The 18,432-nt window shown below is 45.7% G+C and overlaps 1 protein-coding gene across 4 annotated transcripts in view; it reads left to right on the forward strand.

The window, feature by feature from the left end:
- Positions 1-18,432, forward strand: part of LOC137432760 (choline transporter-like protein 5) — a 99,406-nt gene that overhangs the window by 3,849 nt on the left and 77,125 nt on the right. For 2 of the 4 annotated variants that reach the window (XM_068124935.2, XM_078783574.1), the window contains exons 1-2: positions 11,300-11,406; positions 17,370-17,418. In XM_068124935.2, the coding sequence (XP_067981036.2) occupies positions 11,391-11,406; positions 17,370-17,418 (65 nt within the window). In that variant the 5' untranslated portion in view covers positions 11,300-11,390. Of the gene's footprint in view, positions 1-11,299; positions 11,407-17,369; positions 17,419-18,432 lie in introns of those variants that run through there. The other 2 variants (XM_068124934.2, XM_068124936.2) reach the window with 1 other exon arrangement.

The following is an 18,432-nucleotide window of genomic DNA, read 5'->3' on the forward strand; positions in this document are numbered from 1 at the left end:
TGAAACAAACAAACTTCCTGACCCACCCAAACAAGGTTGTGGCATCGTTTGTTGGTATTCCTGCCATGCCAAAACTTTCTCCGTTACTCCCCTCCCTCCTCCACCCCCCTCCCCACCAATGATTACCTGTACCCTCTAATGCCACTCCATCAAACCAAAAATTGAGGATTCACATGATGTCTGGCACACTTGGCCAGCCTAGCAGAAGCAGGATCTGGTTGGATGTCTGATGCATAGGCAAACCACCAAGTGTAAGCCTTACCATGGAGCTGCCTTCTGGTGGAGCACTACAGTGATAGATAAGAGGGAGGAGAGAGGAGGAGAGAGAGGGAAATTGAGAGGAGGGGGGGGGGGGGGGGGGAAGAGAGAGGGATGGGGCAGAGAGGGAGAGAAAGAAGGGGAGAGAGAGAGGAGAGAATCTTTAATGATTGGAAATCTGTGACTACAACATTATCATTAAACAGTAGGGAAAGGCATGACAGGAAATACATCTCTCTAGGTTACTAGCAGAAGTACCCGGCATTGCCGGGCGGGGGAGGGGAGGGAAACGGGGGGAGGGGGAAGGGGGACGGGAGGGGAAGGGGGGGAGGGGAGGAGAGGGGGAGGGGAGGGGGATGGGAGAGGAGGGGGAGGGGAGGGGAGAGGAGGGGGAGGGGAGGGAGGGGGGAAGGGGAGGGGGAGGCAGAGGGGATGGAGGGGGAGGAGGGGGAGGGGAGGTGGGGGAAGGGGAGGCAGAGGGGGAGGGGAGAGGAGGGGAGGGGAGGGAGGGGGAAGGGGAGGGAGGGGGGAGGCGGAAGGGATGGAGGGGGAGGGGCGGGGGGAGGAGAGGGAGGGGGAGGTGGGGGAGGCAGAGGGGGAGGGGAGGAAGAGGGGGAGGGGAGAGGAGGGGGAGGGAGGGGAAGGGGGAGGGAGAGGGGAAGGGGGGAGGGAGAGGGGGAGGGGAGGGAGAGGGAGGAAGGGGAGGGAGAGGGGGAGGGGGAGGGGGAGGGGAGGAAGGGGAGGGCCAGTCAACAATGACGTTGTAGTTCTCATGGTAGGAGAGCAGCACAACAATCGCGACATCGTCCAGCATCTTCGCGACAACAGCACGAAGCGGATTTTGGAGACTCACCGATCCTGTGACGCCCTCCAGTACCGGCGTTGCCGGGCGGGGGAAGGGAGACCCGTACATTCTCAACCCGTACATTCGCCCTCTCGACTCAAGCTCACTCGGACAAAAGCCTCGCACAAATTACACCGTGAAGGCCCAATGGCCATGTCTATGCCACAAATCAAGTACATGAGCGAGTCTGGCGCACTGAATTGAAAATATATAGAACGCTCATACTCCGTGAAAAGTGTAGGCGCCGTGTCGCCATCTTGGTTAGCACGACTCGGCCGACTCGCTTCGCGGATCTCGTTTGTTTTGAACGTGTCCCAGATTTTAAAAGCCAGACAACTGTTAAAATGCCATTTTGAGCGGCAATAAACTGCTCCAATCAGTTACGGAAGGGTTGTGGAAAGACGTTTCACAGCTGTTTCAAAGACGTTTAATTCATATCGCACAAAATCGACACAAAACACGATCGCACAAAAGGTGAAAAAACGCAATCGCTTTTCGCTCTGAATTACGTGCAAACGTGTGACGGAAATCACCATCGCCCAGCATCGAGTGCCAACCAAGATGGCGCCCGGTAGCTGCATCTCCACCTATGTGGTGTGAATGGCAATGGTCATTGATTCGATATATTTTCCGTTCAATGGTCTGGTGGCGGGGATGGAACATCATGTGATCGCTCTGAGCGAATCAGCGAGCTGCTCTGGCACATGCTGAGATTCCGTGTATAATGTTCCTCGCTGAAATGCGCTGAGGTAAATATTAATAAAAAATATGGATCTCGTCAAATATTTTTAGGTAGGCCATGTCCTTCCCAGGCTCAATGGCCATGTCTGTGCCAAATATCAAGTACGTGAGCCTCTCCGTTTAGGAGTCTATCGGTAACATTACACACACACAAACTGTGTTTTATGTTCAATTAGCAGAAGTACCCGGCATTGCCGGGCAGGGGAGGGGAGGGGGAAGGGGAGGGGAGGGGAACGGGGGGGAGGGGAGGAGAGGGGGGGGAGTGGAGAAGAGGGGGGAGGGGAGGAGAGGGGGGGAGGGGGAAGGGGGGAAGGGTGGAGGGGGAGGGGGAGGGTTGGGGGGGGGGGAAGGGAGAGGGAGGGGGAAGGGGTGTGGAGGGGCATGGGGGGAGGGGAGGGGGAAGGGGGGAAGGGTGGAGGGGGAGGGGGAGGGTTGGGGGGGGAAGGGAGAGGGAGGGGGAAGGGGTGTGGAGGGGCATGGGGGGAGGGGAGGGGAAGGGGAGAGGGAGGGGGAAGGGGGAGGGGGGAAAGGGAGGGCGAGGGGAGGGGGAAGGAGGAAGGGGAGGGGGAAGGGTGGAGGGGGAAGGGTGGAGGGGGAGGGGGAGGGGGAAGGGGTAGGGGGAAAAGGGAGGGGTATGGGGGTAAGGGAGGGGGAGGAGGGGAGGGGGGGAAAGGGGGGGAGGGAGGGGGAGGAGGGGAGGGGACGGGGGGGAGGGGGGATGGGAGAGGGAGGGGGAAGGGGGAGGGGAGGGGGAGGGAGAGGGGTAGGGGGGAAAGGGAGGGGGAGGGGGAGGGAGGGGGAGGAGGGAAGGGGAGGGGAGGGGAATGGGGGGAGGAGAGGGGGGAGGGGGAGGGGAGAAGAGGGGGGAGGGAGGAGAGGGGGGAGGGGTAGGGGGAAGGGGTAGGGGGGAAAGGGAGGGTAGGGGGGAAAGGGAGGGGGAGGGGGAGGAGGGAAGGGGAGGGGAGGGATATAGATGGTTACTGGCAATTGATCACATCCACAAATGATGTAATCCACACAATTTATGTACTTTACATAACGTTAATAGGAATACATGGCCGTGTAGATGGGAAATACAGTTTGTTTGAAATACAGTTTGAAATACAGTTTGTCTCATCTTCTGTCTCTCGCTGTCTGGCCCTCGCCAGACGTTGTTGATTGGCGTTTAGACGTGCCATTCTCTCATCTTCTGTCTCTTGCTGTCTGAATCTAGAGACACGTTCTTGATTGGCTTGTCGATGGTGAAAAGTATCTTCATTGGTTTCATGGAGTCTCCGATCAGCGATTTTCCTTGCTCGGGAGGTTGAACGCGACAAATTTCTTTTCTTCGGTGCCATTGCCTTTATCACAGTATTCGTCAAGATTGCAACTCTGCGTCGTGTCGTGGGCGTGGCCAACGTGGCCTCGTGCTCCCAGGTGATTGGCTAACTCGAGCTCGAGCGAGCCATAATGCGCTACGTTATGGCAAAAAATATGGATCTAAAGATGAAAGAAAAAAAAAACCTATGTGGTGTGAATGGCAATGGTCATTCGATATATTTTCACTTTTACGTTTTGGCTAACTCACTCGCGAACCTGACGAAGATCCTGAGCGAGGATCGCTACGCTACGCTACGTTATGCTAACGCTACGTTAGCTATGCTACGTTACGCTACGTTCGCTACATTATGGCTAAAAATATGGATCTAAAGATGAAAGAAAAAAAACACCTATGTGGTGTGAATGGCAATGTTCCTCACTGAAATGTGAAAAAACGCAATCGCTTTTTGCTCTGAATTACGTGCGAACGCGTAACTGTGAGTTTATGGCGGAAAGGTTGGAACATCACGTGATCGCTCTGAGCGAATCAGCGCGCTGCTCTGCCACCGGCTCAGATTCCGTGTATAATATTCCTCGCTGAAATGCGCTGAGGTAAAAATAATTATGATTTTTTTTTTTTTAGGTAGGCCATGTTCTTCCCAGGCTCAATGGCCATGTCTATACCAAATATCAAGCACGTGAGCCTCTCCGTTTAGGAGTCTATCGGTAACATTACACACACACACACACACACACACACACACACACACACACACACACACACACACACACACACACACACAAACTGTGTTTTATATATATATAGATGAAACTCTTTTCGATGGCTTGTAGTTGCAGTTCCCATCTGAGTACTCAACTCATGATGATGTGATCCCAAGTTAAAACCCCCAAATCAATTTGACTCCTCCATTGCTTACTAGACGCCTTGTTATTTGTTTACAAGTTTAGTTAAGCTGGTTTCTTTTAGCATTTTTGTTGTTGACAAAAATTGCATTGAAATATTGTTTCCAAATGGCCTTGACCCCTCAAGCACCTCCCCCTCCTGTAAAAACAATGCACAAGTCCCTCTGTGAGCATTAGATCACTGTAGATAATAGCCAATTTGCATTGTCTTATACAGTATAGTATTCCCTTGCGTTATTTGCATACAGATTTTTCTGTGGCTGAAGAGCTGGCACAGCAAAACACATATTGGCAACGGAATGTTTAATATTTAATGGGTGATGACAATGAGATAAATTTACATTTATAGAGATAATGTGCAAGTCTAATAGTTTTGTTTGAGTGGATGACGGAAGTGCAGTCAGTGTACGTAGACTTTACGAAGGCATTTGATAAGGTACCACATATGAAGATGTTAGCCAAGGTTGTGCAGTGGGAGGATGTCTAGCTGAGAGGATGTAAGTACAGTGGTGGGGTACCTTAGGGATCCACATTGGGACCATTATTATTCATTAATTTACATCAACTATTTGGATAGTGGGCTTAAGAGTAGGCTTTGCAAATTTGCGGATGACACGAAGCTTGAAGGTAAGGTAGATATCAGAGGGAGGGGGGGGCGGGTTTTGGGGGGTGGTGATCAGATTCAGGAAAGTCTAGATACTTTAACATACTTGGTTTAGTCTATTGATCCTTTAAGTTGAACCCATTCAACCCAAGTTAAAATCTAGATACCGTACTTTAATAGATTGGACACAAGATTGGCAGATGCAGTTTTAACATAATGAAATGTAAGTTGCTGGGGAGGGGTAATAATAATAATGAAAATATGGATTATATAATGGGGCTGTCAGGATGGCCGAGAGGTATGCACACTCTCCTCTAAGCTGTCTAGCCTGGATTTGAATCCCGACCCTGCTATAAACTCAGTGTTTTACAGGCAGGGTCATTCATCAATGAATGTGTGTGCCGTCCCTCGGATGGAGGTTGAACTGGGAGTCCTGTCTGCCAGCATGGGTTGGTGGATGTTAAAGATCCCATGGTGTCCTTTGCAAAAAGTAGGCGAGTATTGCTGGCACCATGGCCAAATTCCAAATACCTGCCCTAACTAGGCGAATGTCAGGCCTGGCCAGCCAGTTCGTGAAGACTTGGGCCAAGCTTTCCCCCAGCCGACCCCACATGGTGGGATGATAGTGGCCATTAAATAATCTATCTATAATTCCAGTAATCTCTGTGTGTGTGTCTGTGTGTATGTCTGTGTGTCTGTGACCGCTGTTTCTCGACAACCACGGGTCCGATATACTTTAAACTTGCCAGGTATATTGCTGGGGACCTGAGGATGTGCCTTTTCAAGGTTTCATATTAATCGGAGAAGTAGTTACCGAGCTATGTCCAAAAAACGATTCAACCAATCAGAGAGCAGCGAGCTATCACGTGTGCCGAACGTGCCGAACAGACTCTGCCTCGGACGGCACATTTGAGAGCGTATTCATTTATTTCACGTTGGCAAACTATGTTGGCGTTAAACTATGTTTTAAAACTAATTAAAACTAATTTGCGATTCATCGTAACTGCGATATGCGACCTTCCGGACAGTCAAATGAGGACGTCACTTCCGGACTTACGGATAGTCATAGTGACGGCGTACTGATGCTGAACGTGGCGAGCAGACGCTGTAAGGTACGATCGATTGTAGTACACGTTTATAATAACTCTGCCGATACAGGCCCGATTAACTGCAGCGCCATTCGAGCTGCGGCGTCGGGACGATACATTCATTGTACGGTCACATCACGCACTTACGGGCACGCCCAGACATTTTTTTTTTTTTTTTTGGCAAGGAACGGGCACCCACGTACGGGCACGTCCTAGTAATAATAATAATAATAATAATAATAGGGATTATATAATGCAATGGGGGCAATCTTGGAGCGTGTCATACAGGAGAAGGATCTAGGGGAGGTGATAGATTTGGGGGGATGGGGGGGGGGGTAAGCAGACAGCACAGTGCCAGGCAGCTATGGGTAAAGCTAATGGGATGTTAGGTTGTATCTGTAGGGGGATAAATCCTAAATCAAAGATGGTAGTGTTAGCACTGAATAGGATTTTATTGAGGCCTCATCTAGAATATTGTCTTCAGTTTTGGTCACTGCACCTGCGAATTGTCATAGCTGCCATAGAGAGGATTCAGTGCAGAGCTACGAGATTGATTCCAGGGCAAGCTAGGCTAAGCTTCGAGGAACGCTTGAAGGAGACAGGACTTTATACATTGGAAAGAAGGTTATTGCGAGGGGATCTGATTGAGATGTTAAAAATAATGAAAGGTGTGGATATGATAGGTGCAGAGCAGCTTTTCCACAAAAATGACAGTGTTAGGACCAGGGGCCAAAGGCTACAGAGGGTAAAAACAATTAGAGGTTGGACATGGACAGTATTAAGGTTGCGGTCCACAATTTGCGGTCCACAACCGTTGGTTGCGGTCCACAACGTCCCATTCGTTGGGCCCACAACGTCCACAACGTCCACAACGTCACAACGTCCACAACGTCCACAACCACAACGTTGGGTTGGGTCCACAACATTAGTTGCGGTCCACAACGTCCCATTCGTCCCATTCGTCCACAACGTTGCGTCCACAACCACAATTGTTTCTAGTGGCAACAGTGGTTGTAGATAAGTTTGAATTCGAATTGGATAGATACCTGGATGCATTGGAGATGGAGGAGTTTCGGGATATTGAGAGGGCTTGTATGGGTATCTTGTATATGGATAGGTGATGGATACTGGGGTTGGTGCAGAGCAGGCATGATGAGCCCAATGGCCTCCTCCTGCACCAAAGTTCCTTGTGTCTGTTCAGGATGTCTTCTAGACATACGCTGATTTTCCTTTACCCCATTCTGTTCCTCTCCAGGCCATTGTTACTCGTTTTTGTGTTATTTTACCTTTGCTTGTGTAGTAGAGGGGCCAATATGTAACAAGAGGCCTAAGTAATGAGTTTGACTACTTTGTCTGCTGGAACATTTTCATTGCTACTCGATGTTAGATACATCCATAGTTGGGGGCATTTCCATTGTTTCCATTGTCAGGGTGGATGGATATCCAGGAAGTGGTGCAACCTTTTTGTTGGCTTTGAAAGATGAAAACTTCTATGGCAACCACAATACAACACAGGCTTGTTTCAGTGTATATCTATCAAATTTAGTGTTTAACCTCGGGATTTCAAGCTGATTTATGTGATACAAATGTAAAAGTGAATTCATAATGTGAGAATTTAGAAATTTCAAACAGAAGTTCAGCGTTTTAAAGTGATTGAATCCAACCTGCTGAAGACTTCTACAATTGATTAATTTTCTAAATAAATATTTCGGAAAAGTTTGAAATCTCCCTCGTCCAAATGATTTTTACAATTCAAATAGCCTGAGATCGTTTCTTTTCAATGACGTATAATTCCAAGTGACTACTATTGTCTCCATAACCACATGTAATGTGAAAATATACTCAAAACAATCGTTATGACGACCCCTTACATTAACCAAGGAGGTCAGTATCTTCATGTAAAGTACTGTAATCAAGATAACAAAGGAGGACAAGAAAGTGAATGATAGTAATTTTCAAAGGCTTCTTGAGAGCATCCATTGTGGGAGGCAGTTTTTCACTTGTCTTGTTACCCTCGCCAGAGGAGAGGGTATTGCATTTGAGTCTGTTTGTCTGTTTGTCTGTTTGTCCGCACAGAATAAATATGATTTTCTCTGCAACCATTGGTCCGATTGACAGGAAATTTTCACCATAGGTGCAACTCCACCTGTATAATTTTTTAATGATAAATATGACAGCATAGGCCACGTGGTACAGGCGCCATCTTGGAAAAACCGAAAAACTTTGCACCTCTATATCTCCGAAAGCGCTGCATAGAAAAAAATTGAGACGTCTCATTGTAAAGAACTCTCCATGTGGAATAACTTATGTTAATGATGATGTCATAGGTTCCTCCATTATGACGTCATAGTACAAGTACAAAACTTCATGCGATGAAGATGAAATTTCTTGAGCATCATCTAGGGATAAATAAATAAATAAATAAATAAAAATTATGATGACGTCATCGGTCACGTGGTTTGGCCACCATATTTGTTTTAACACAAAAGCCTTAAGAACCACTAAAAGACACGTCCTGGGAGGGTCTGTAATCTCTGATTGCTCTTTCTTGTTTTATCTGTACAAACTAGTCATAATGAATGGTGTCCAGGGATGCCTCATCTCTCATTCATTACATAATGGACACAAGAGATGCGTACGCTGCTTCAGTTGCAGGGTCTACCTGAGTTGTGTCTTTACCAAAACCATTAAATCCATCCATCAGTTCCGGATGCTCTGAGACTGTCTTCGTCCATCTTTACTTTCCCATCCACTGAAGGCTGATGTCAAGTCACATCCGCTGAATTCGTAAATGTAAGGCAATACAAGCGGCATGTCTTCAAATTCTACTGAAATAGTGTGCATTGGCACAAACCTCTTCTTATGACTGTTGCCAGTCTGCAAGAACAGCTCCTTTACTCCAGTTATTTAGCAGTATTGTGAACACATATATGCTACAGTCATGTGAAAAAGTAAGTACACCCCATGAAATGTTTTAAAAATCTTTTTAACATATGTGGACATATCAATATTTGATCTTCATTTAAACAGTGTCTATAGATAAAGGTGATCTAATTGAACAAAAAAACAATGAGAAATTGACTTTGCAATAATTTATTCAACAAAAAATTGCTCAGAAACTATGATACTGCTCAGATCTCTCGCTATCTCTATCTCTATCTCTATCTCTAACTCTATCTCCATCTCCATCCCCATCTCCATCTCCATCTCCATCTCGACCTCCACCTCCACCTCGATCTCTATCCCCTCCACTCCCCCCTTTTGTCAAAATATGACAAAATTCCAAATTATCTTCCTGTTTGCATCAATCGATTGCATATTCTCTACAGCACTGATTTGTGATTGATATCTAAGAATGAAAGATTTAGAAATTATACATTAAATCTTCATCCAGACATTCTCGTCAAAGTTTCTCCACAAAAAATGTACAAAACAAACACAGAGGTCTATGCATGGGACTACATGTATGAGCAGATTTTATTCCTCAATAAAATATATTGCACCACCTTCAGAATCTATATCCACCTGAGTGATGGTCCACCACCACGGGCCGAACACCTGACAGCAATGAAAATTTTATAGCAAACAAAGTGCCCAGAACCACCAGAAATTTGGTTTGTCCCCTGACCTAGTGTTTTTTTGTCCCCCGTCGCACCGCGGAGCGAAAGGGGGACTATGGTTTTCCCCTCCGTCCGTGTGTGCGTCCGTCCGTCTGTGCGTGTGTCCATCCGTCCGTGCGTGTGTCCATCCGTCCGTGCGTGCGTGCGTACATGCGTGCGTAAGCGAAGGACCGAATTCTAATTTGGTGTGTGGGTGCAACCCACATCAAAATCCAAGATGGCCGCCGCCATGCATGTCTGAATCTTGTGAGTGGAATATCTTGAAAAATAAGCGAAGTACCAACTTCTAATCTGGTGTGTGGGTGTACCTAGGCATAAGGGAGAACGCTATTGAAAATTGGGTCGCCACGTCAAAATCCAAGATGGTCACCGCCATGTATATCTGAACCTTGTGAGCGGAATATCTTGAAAAATAAGCGAAGTACCAACTTCTAATCTGGTGTGTGGATGTATCTAAGCATAAGGAAGAACGCTATTGAAAATTGGGTCGCCACGTCAAAATCCAAGATGGCCGCCTTGCGTCTTCCACTTTGTCAACTCACATCACTTCATCGACGGGGGACCTAGGCGTAACGCTTGTCCCTTCCCCTCCTGCCAACCCCTACCCCCCAATACCCTTTGGTAGTTTTTTAAATCCATTGCCCCTTATCATTTATGTCTTCCATGAGCCTAGACCTTTGTATAACAGTATCAGTGAGTGCATTCGTCCAGGTTGAATGCTTGACAATATATGCATTTGAAATATCCTAAAAGCATTTCCTGTCCTATAAAAGAGGACATGCAACAAGTCAAGGGAATCTTGGTAATGCATACAATGTGTTGTTATTATCAGAATGACTTTGCTTTAGATACAGAATAGTACAGTGCATCTGCCTCAGTTTAGTTGATTACATTTGAATTTATTATATTTTAACTCACGCAGCAGTTTTGCTCCCCATGTAAAGGGGTTGTATTGGTGTTGGTATAAGCCAAGGTTTCAAGCAACAATCACATTTTCAGCTTTGGACCTCATTTGCAAACTTTTATGGACATGGACCTCCACATATTTTTTTCCAAACAAAAGTAGTATTTGTTTATGGGAAGGTCTTTGGGGTGCTGGTGGTGCCTGCGGTGTGGAGACGACGGGTTTAGAATATCCAGGTAAATCACAGTTACTGGGACCTGAACTCCAATTCCGATGTACCATACTCTTTTACAGAGCGTCGGTGCTGCCAAAACAGTTTGTTGGCAAGGCTCATACTGGGTGGTTTGCCATTGCCTTTACAGCAGTCGGTGGGGCAGGAATTTGGCCAAGTTGCCGGTGACAGCTCGGCTAACTCTCTCAGAATCTCTTTGTGAAGAACACAGTGGGATCTTTAACGTCCACATCTAATGCCGGCAGAAGGGTCGCCCAGTTAAATGTCCATCTGAGGGACGGCACACACATTGATGAATCACACTGCCTGTGAAATATCTTTATGACAGTTTATAGCTTGGTTCCGGATTCGAACCCAGGCTAGACAGCTTAGAAGCGAATGTGCACACCTCTCTACTCGAGGCCATCCTGCCAGCCCAAGACCTAGACATCATAATCTTAAATTTCTTTTTTTTAATACACTAATGTCTTAAAAATTTCTAGTAAAGCCCCTGGATTTGAACTTGGACTTTAATATGAAATCTGGGCCCTCATGCCCCCACAACCCTTATAGAGGCAAATGTATTCATGTTTCTGGACATGAATTTTATTTTGGAAATTATGATCATATAAAGAAACTTCATAAATGCATAATTCTGTTGTATTTGTATAGGTGAATGGCAATAAACAACTTATTTTAGCGAAAAGTTTGCCAATCGAGCATGAGTGCCTTGTGCACAAAGCCATGCTGTTTGTGACGTTAAAGTGGGAGGAGTAAACAAAGGGTGGGGAGACCAGGAGGAGGAGGAGAGTTGAGAGCGAAGAGAAAGGAGCGTCAAGCAACAGGCACAAGTCGACACACCTCCGATCAGAGCTCGTGAACCTTTGAGGTGCCAACATGCCAGATGATTTTGGTGAGATGGAGTGGGTTAAACGTGTCAATTGGGCTTTCGAGACTTGCTTCCATGTGTTCGTTTGGGAAGGCTTTGGCTTTTGTTGGCATGCATTAAGGTTAGACTTGGGAGGGAGCAATGGATTTTACGTGTCATTGCCTCTTTCCATAACAATGGGAAGCCTTGAGCTGGTGTTCTTGAAACTGGCATGGGCACGTAGTAAGAAGAGAGAACTCCTTTAACTCCCTGCGTGCATATGTTTACTATTAAAGGTCTATTCAACTGACTTTACTGTATTGTGCACAAAGAGTCACTTGTAATTAGGTTGAGGATTGGCTTAACTAGAGCAAGTTGAAAAATATAATGACACTGATTATTTAGTTCAACGAATGATGCTGGTGAAAGATTATGTTGGTATTTAAAATATGTTTATTAATTTTAATCATTGTTTTTTTTTAGTTGGACCATGAACTTAAAAGCAAAATGAAGGTTTCAAAAAGACTCTTGGGAAAATTTTCTCAGGTTTGCGACCTACAGTGATTAGGTGTGACACTAAAAAGTTTTTTTTAATGCACGTGTGCCCAACGTCATTAACCTTAAGCTAAGCTGGTTTCACCTGTTGTACAAGGTGGCCCATTTCTTTCTTTAAGCCTCACTAATTCTCCCGTTTTTGTGGGGTTGGTCAGAGGAAGTTTTTGGGCCAAATTTGTAATGAACCAGCCGGCCAGATCTGATGTTCAACTAAGGTTGGGGCAGAAATGAGTAATTTAGGCATGATGCCTGCGATAACTCACCTACTCTTCGAGAAGGACACCTTGGGATCTTTAGATCCACCAACTGTTTTGTACACCGCACGTGAAAATGCCGAATCCCTCAACTCTGTGTTTGCCTCAAAATCTTGTGTCCCGAACCCATCTCTCTCTGTACCCACCTTACCCAGTCGAACCCAGCTACTCCTGGACTCTGTGTCCTTATGTCCTGACAAGGTGCAGAAGTTTTTGTCTAACCTCGACTCTGATTCTCCAACTGGACCAGACGGCATCAGCCTGCGTGTCCGAAAGTCCTGCTCTGCTGCTCTATCTCACCCTCTCTTCATTCTCTTCACCCTCTCTTTTGCTCAAGGTCATCTGCCATCAGCTTGGAAATCAGCAAACATTACCGCTTTACACAAAAAGGTGCAAAAACAGATCCTTGCAATGACAGACCAATCAGCCTGCTCCCAATAATCAGCAAGGTCATGGAATCAATCATCGCTTCTGACATCAAATCCTTCCTCTTCTCCAATGGCTTGATCTCGGATCATCAATTTGGATTCAGACCAGGTCATTCTACTCTGGGCCTGCTGCTGGTGCTGTCTCAACAATCGATGGAGGTCCTTAATGCCAAAGAGGAAATCAGAGCTGTCTCCCTTGACATATCACGTGCCTTTGATACGGTCTGGCACCCCGCTCTGCTCACCAAACTCGCCTCCTATGGTATCCATGGAAATCTCCATGCATGGCTTGTGGACTTCCTCTCTGGTCATAGTCAACGTGTGGCCCTGAATGGATTTCTCTCATCTCCCCTTCCTGTTCAGGCTGGAGTTCCTCAAGGCAGTTTTCTGGGCCCTGTGCTTCTTCTGGTCTTCATCAATGATCTCTCCGACTCTCTGTAAAATCCTCTCTATCTCTTTGCTGATGACTCCACTCTCTGCCGCTCCATATCTCAACCCTCAGATTGGCAGTCTGCAGCCTCTTCACTCTCTGCAGACCTGGACAAAATCACAAACTGGTCAAACAAGTGAAACATGTCTTTGAATCCTGACAAATCTCACACTCTCACTTAGTCTCTCCGGAAAGATCGACTGGACAACACTCCCATCTATTTTCTGAAAAATCCTCTCCAATAAGTTCTATCACTCAAGCTTTTGGTTCTCACTATCTGCCATGATCTTTCCTGGGAAAACCACATTTCCAAGCTGGCCTTCAAAGCCAGTCGCCGACTGGGCATCCTCCGTCGTGCGAAGTCCTTCCTTGGCACCTCCGAGCTCCTCACCACATACAAAGCTTTAATCTGCAGCTTGATGGAATACTGCTGTCCCCTCTGGGTTGGTGCTCCTGCCTCACACATAGCTCGGCCTCACGCTGTAGAATCCAAAGCTTTTAGAATCATTGGTATATCTCGTGATGAAGCTGATTCTGAGGGTCTTTCTCTCTCTCTCTCACCGCAGGCAGGTTGGTGGTCTTTCTGTCTTCTCCCGACTTCTCTCCGGCCTTGCTCCCCCAGCTCTGTCTGTGTTCTGTCCCCCAAATATTCCTTCAGGACGCACAAGATCTGCCAGCCAAAATCAAGACTCTCTGCTCACCTTCACTCTTTCATTCCTCTTTTCTCCCGCCTCTGAAATAAACCTCCACACTCTCTTCAATCCCACTCCTCCCTACAGGTTTTCAAAACAGCTGTTCACCACCATCTCTTATCTTCCCCCATCCAAAACCTTGATCTTTTCTACCCTCGTTAATACACCCTAAATCCACCTCTTTCAATGTCCGACTTCTTTCCTGAAATTCCTAGTAGTGTCCATTTGTTTTATATCGTGTAACCCCACCTCCCACCCTCTCCCTTCCACAGATCTACCGATGTCCCTGTTCTCTACTGTTGTTGTGCTTGTGTGCTTCCCTCTCTCTCCCCCTCTTGTCTCCCGCTCCCTTTATTATAAGTTTTATGTGTCCGTTTTTGTTTTTTTGTGTTTATTGTGTTCGCTCTTACACGAGCATTGACTTTGTATACAAAAAAAAAAAGTGTAAAAAAAAATCGAGTATATATATATATGGGAGCATACACTGGATCAGCACATTGCTGCGTCCTTGGACGACTCCTCAGCACGATGCCGACACACCACTGCGTGTGCTACGGAATGGGGTGTTTTTACAGCAGTCTGAGTGCTAATTCTGCCACCAACCTCCTTGAGGTGGGACCCAGTACCCTGGAACTCATTTTGCCAACCTCAGAAGGATGAAACAGGCTGAGTCAACCCCACCTGGTAGTAATTCAACAGCTGAATAGGATTCGAACTCAGGAACTTAGGAATCCCAAGCCCACCACCCTAACCATTAGGCCAACACCAGGTATGATTCAATAACATTGGTGGGTAAAAAAGAAAACTTCATACATTCAGCCGATAGCTGAAACAGACACAAGACAAAGCCAGATCACTAGGACGCTAACCTTGCTTTGCTCCAGAAGAATCAACTCGAACTACAGATTCAGCGAAGCGAACTACAGCGAAGCTCGAACTACAGCGAACTACAGCAAAGCTCGAACTACAGTGCTCGAACTACAGCTCAAACTACAGCTCGAACTACAGCTCGAACTACAGCGAAGTCCTTCCTTGGTACACCTGAGCTCCTCACCACATACAAGGCTTTCATCCGCAGCTCAATGGAATACTGCTCTCCCCTCTGGGCTGGTGCTCCTGCCTCACACCTAGCTCGTCTTCACGCTGTTGAAACCAAAGCGTTCAGAATCATTGGAATCTCCCGCGATGAAGCTAACTCTGAGGGCCTTTCACTCACTCACCGCAGGCAGGTTGGTGGTCTTTCCGTCTTCTACCAACTCCTCTCCGGCCTTGCTCCCCCATCTCTGTCTGTGCTCTGTACCCCAAATATTCCTGCAGGTCGCACAAGATCTACCAGCAACCCTCTTATGGTTAAACTGTCAAAATCAAGACTCTCTGCTCACCTTCACTCCTTCATTCCTCTTTTCTCCCGCCTCTGGAACAAACTCCCTCACTCTCTTCAATCCCATTCCACCCTCCAGGTCTTTAAAACAGCTGTTCACCACCATCTCTTATCTTCCCTCATCCAAAACCTTGATCTTTTCTACCCCCGCTAATTTCACCCCAATTCCACTTTTTTGAAATACCAACATCTGTCCTGGTAGTCCTTGGTGTCCTTGTGTTTTATACTACTCCCACCCCCCCCCTTCCCACGCCTCCTCCCCCCAAGCCCTCTCCCTCCCACACATCGCCCTGCCCTCAAATGTTATGTTTGTGTGCTTCCCCTTCTCTCCCCATCTTGTCTTCCGCTCCCTCTTTTTATATATTTTGTTTGTCTGGTTGATTTGTTTGTAAAATAAATGTTAGCTCTTTCACGAGCCTCGATTCAGTATACAAAAAAAATTCTATAATTTCATGCAAAGCATAGTCCCTGACCGTTAATTCTTATGCGCTGTGATCAGATATGCGACTAAAAGTGCAAGTGCAATATTTCGTGTTCCTCTTTTCTTTTCTTTCCTCTTTTTGTGTGTGCATGTCTGTAGTCTCTACTTTTAGGTTGTTTCTTTTAGAATTCCTGGCACCAATGAATAATAGCGTTTTGAGGGCTGATATTCTTCACCGCCTCCCGGAAAGAGCGCCATGGCTTCTCTGGGGACCACTTCCACCAGCTACCACTGCATCAGAGGATCTCTGTAAATAAGTTGCAGGATCTGTGGATGCACAAGTTGTGTTAATAACTGAGATTAGAACTTCATGGATTTCAATTTGTTGACTTCCTCGAAGTGTAATTTTTTTTTAAATGGAACTTGCTTTCGCATAAAATTGATCAGTCGTGATATAGAGGTTTGAGTTCTTTGCTATAAATAAATGTAATATGGGACTATGGGTGTGATTCCTTCGAAATCTATGCTTGGGTATCATAACTCATTGGCCATCCTCCATGAATTACCCATAATTCCCCTCTCTCCCACCCATTGATGTTTTTTTCGCTCTCACTTTTCATTTCCTGGAACTGATTCATCTGATCAACAATAGTAACTTTCAATCCTCTTTTGCATTGCATTGCAGTGCTATTCATTATAAAGAGATCAGCCATTAAATGATTTTTGAAATCCTCTTTTCACTTATTTTGTTTATCTTTGTGGCTGTGGACATGTAGGGCTGTCAGGATGGCCTAGACTCTAAAGGTACTCACTTCTAAGCTGTCTAGCCTGGGTTTGAATCTATACAAAAACAACAACATGCATTTTAAGGCCATTTTCCCTGCGAGAGCGGGGGTTAGCCTTGCGGTCCCCATGACAATCTTCCCCATTTTGCCCTATTTTATGCATCTCCCCTTGATAACCCCCTTGCCCACATTTCTTCTTCCACCATCTTTAGCCAAGTCTTTCTCGGTCTTCCCCGTCCTCGACTTCCTTCTACATTCATTTCCATTACTCTTCTCAACCAGTCACTTTCATCCTTCCTCAACACATGACCAAACCATCTCAACCTGTTCGTCTTCACAGCATCAATCACAGGCTCTATTCCCATCATCTTTCGCAATTCATCATTTGTCTTCCTCTCTCTCAACGATACTCCGCACATCCACCGAACCATTCGCATTTCCACCCTTTCCAGCCTTCGTTGCTGCTCTACGTTCATTACCCATGTCTCGCTCCCATAAATCATAACACTTCTCACACATGCAGCATACACCTTTCCCTTCAGCTTCAACGACACTCCCCTCCTCATCAGCACGCCACTCAGTTCCCGAAACTTCTTCCATGCACATCTCACTCCGGCAACCGTTGCCGAGTCTGATCCACTTTCTCCATTCAGCATTCAGCAATTCAGCATTCAGGTTTGAATCGATGCCCAGCTATAAACTGTCATCCCAGTTTCACAGGTACATTGGACATTAAACTGGGCGTCCTGTCTGCCAGCATTAGTTGGTGAACATTAAACATCCCATGGTGTCACTTGCATGAAGTTGATGAGCTATCACCGGCACCATGAAACAAATTACAACCTACAGAGGACACTTGTGCTGCATACGATAGAGGAAGAAGAAGTGTGAACTTGTGCGTGCATTTATCATAGGCATGCTTTAGGTATCACAAGCTAGTATAATTATGAAGCTAGTATTATCACATTTATCACAAGCAAGGAGTCCTATTTGTTTGGAGCGAAATGTTTTGCTTTTGTTAATATCAAAGCTCGTATAATTGAAAGGATTTTCTTACCACAGGACCTCCATGCAAGTTTGACCCGAGTTTTCGAGGTCCAATAAAGAAAAGGTAAGCATCTTCTGTGCTAATTGTTTTGTCTGAATTTATTAAAGTTGTCATGAGAACCCTCTATGCAGAGAGAATATTGTAAAGTTTCTCCCTGCATGGCATGGCTGACCACAGGGAGGAAAAAAACCCCAAAATCTGAATCCATCTCACTGACCATACACATGTGCTGCAGGAGAGATAAACCACAAATCGATGAATGTTTGAGACGTCGTGTTTTATTTCACCTGATTTTAATCCCTTTTGAAAATGTTTTATTTTCAAGCCAAAGTGTATTCATTCGGTATACGTTTTGAATTCCACGTATATGTTAAACGTAGTTTGGATGAAAATGTGACCGAGAATATTATTGGCAGATGAATGTACAAAATGTGCTGTTTTATGTGAACCTTTTCAAAAAATTATAAGACAAATGTTGATAAGGAATCCAGTACTTTCAATACTTCAAAGAATTACATTCAACTCAACTGACTTTTTTTTTTAAGTGTCTTTAAATGATGGGAGCCCTGTTTGTGGTTGAGGCTGCGTGGGAATGGGATGGGAGGAGGGGAGTTGATGGAGAGTTAATACAAGCTGCATGGAGTGCTTCCTCTTTAAGCTGGCTAGGAGGAAACAAAACTACTGCACTGGCACTGCGTTTGGAAAAATGTTTGGCAGGCGGACAAGCAATGTCATATGCATTGTTTTTGCATTGTTTTTGCATTGTTTTTGCATTGTTTTTCTTTTGCATTGTTTTTGTTTTTCATTGTTTTTCATTGCATTGCATTGCATTGTTTTTCTTTTGTTTTGCATTGTTTTTCTTTTGTTTTGCATTGTTTTGTTTTTGTTTTTTCTGTTTTTGTTTGATGCATTGTTTTTCTTTTGTTGACTTCAACACTTCAGCAGTCAAAAACGTATAAAGGCTTCTCTGAGATATCTGTCCACTAATTGGTTCCTACTGAAATGAGATGTGTTTTGGCTTGTAGTACAAAGGAGATAATGTACTGAACAAATAGTAATTTGGAAACTCGAGCTGTT

This window comes from Myxine glutinosa, chromosome 8 (genome assembly GCF_964187855.1).
Source record: "Myxine glutinosa chromosome 8, kmMyxGlut1.1, whole genome shotgun sequence".
Lineage (NCBI taxonomy): Eukaryota > Metazoa > Chordata > Myxini > Myxiniformes > Myxinidae > Myxine > Myxine glutinosa.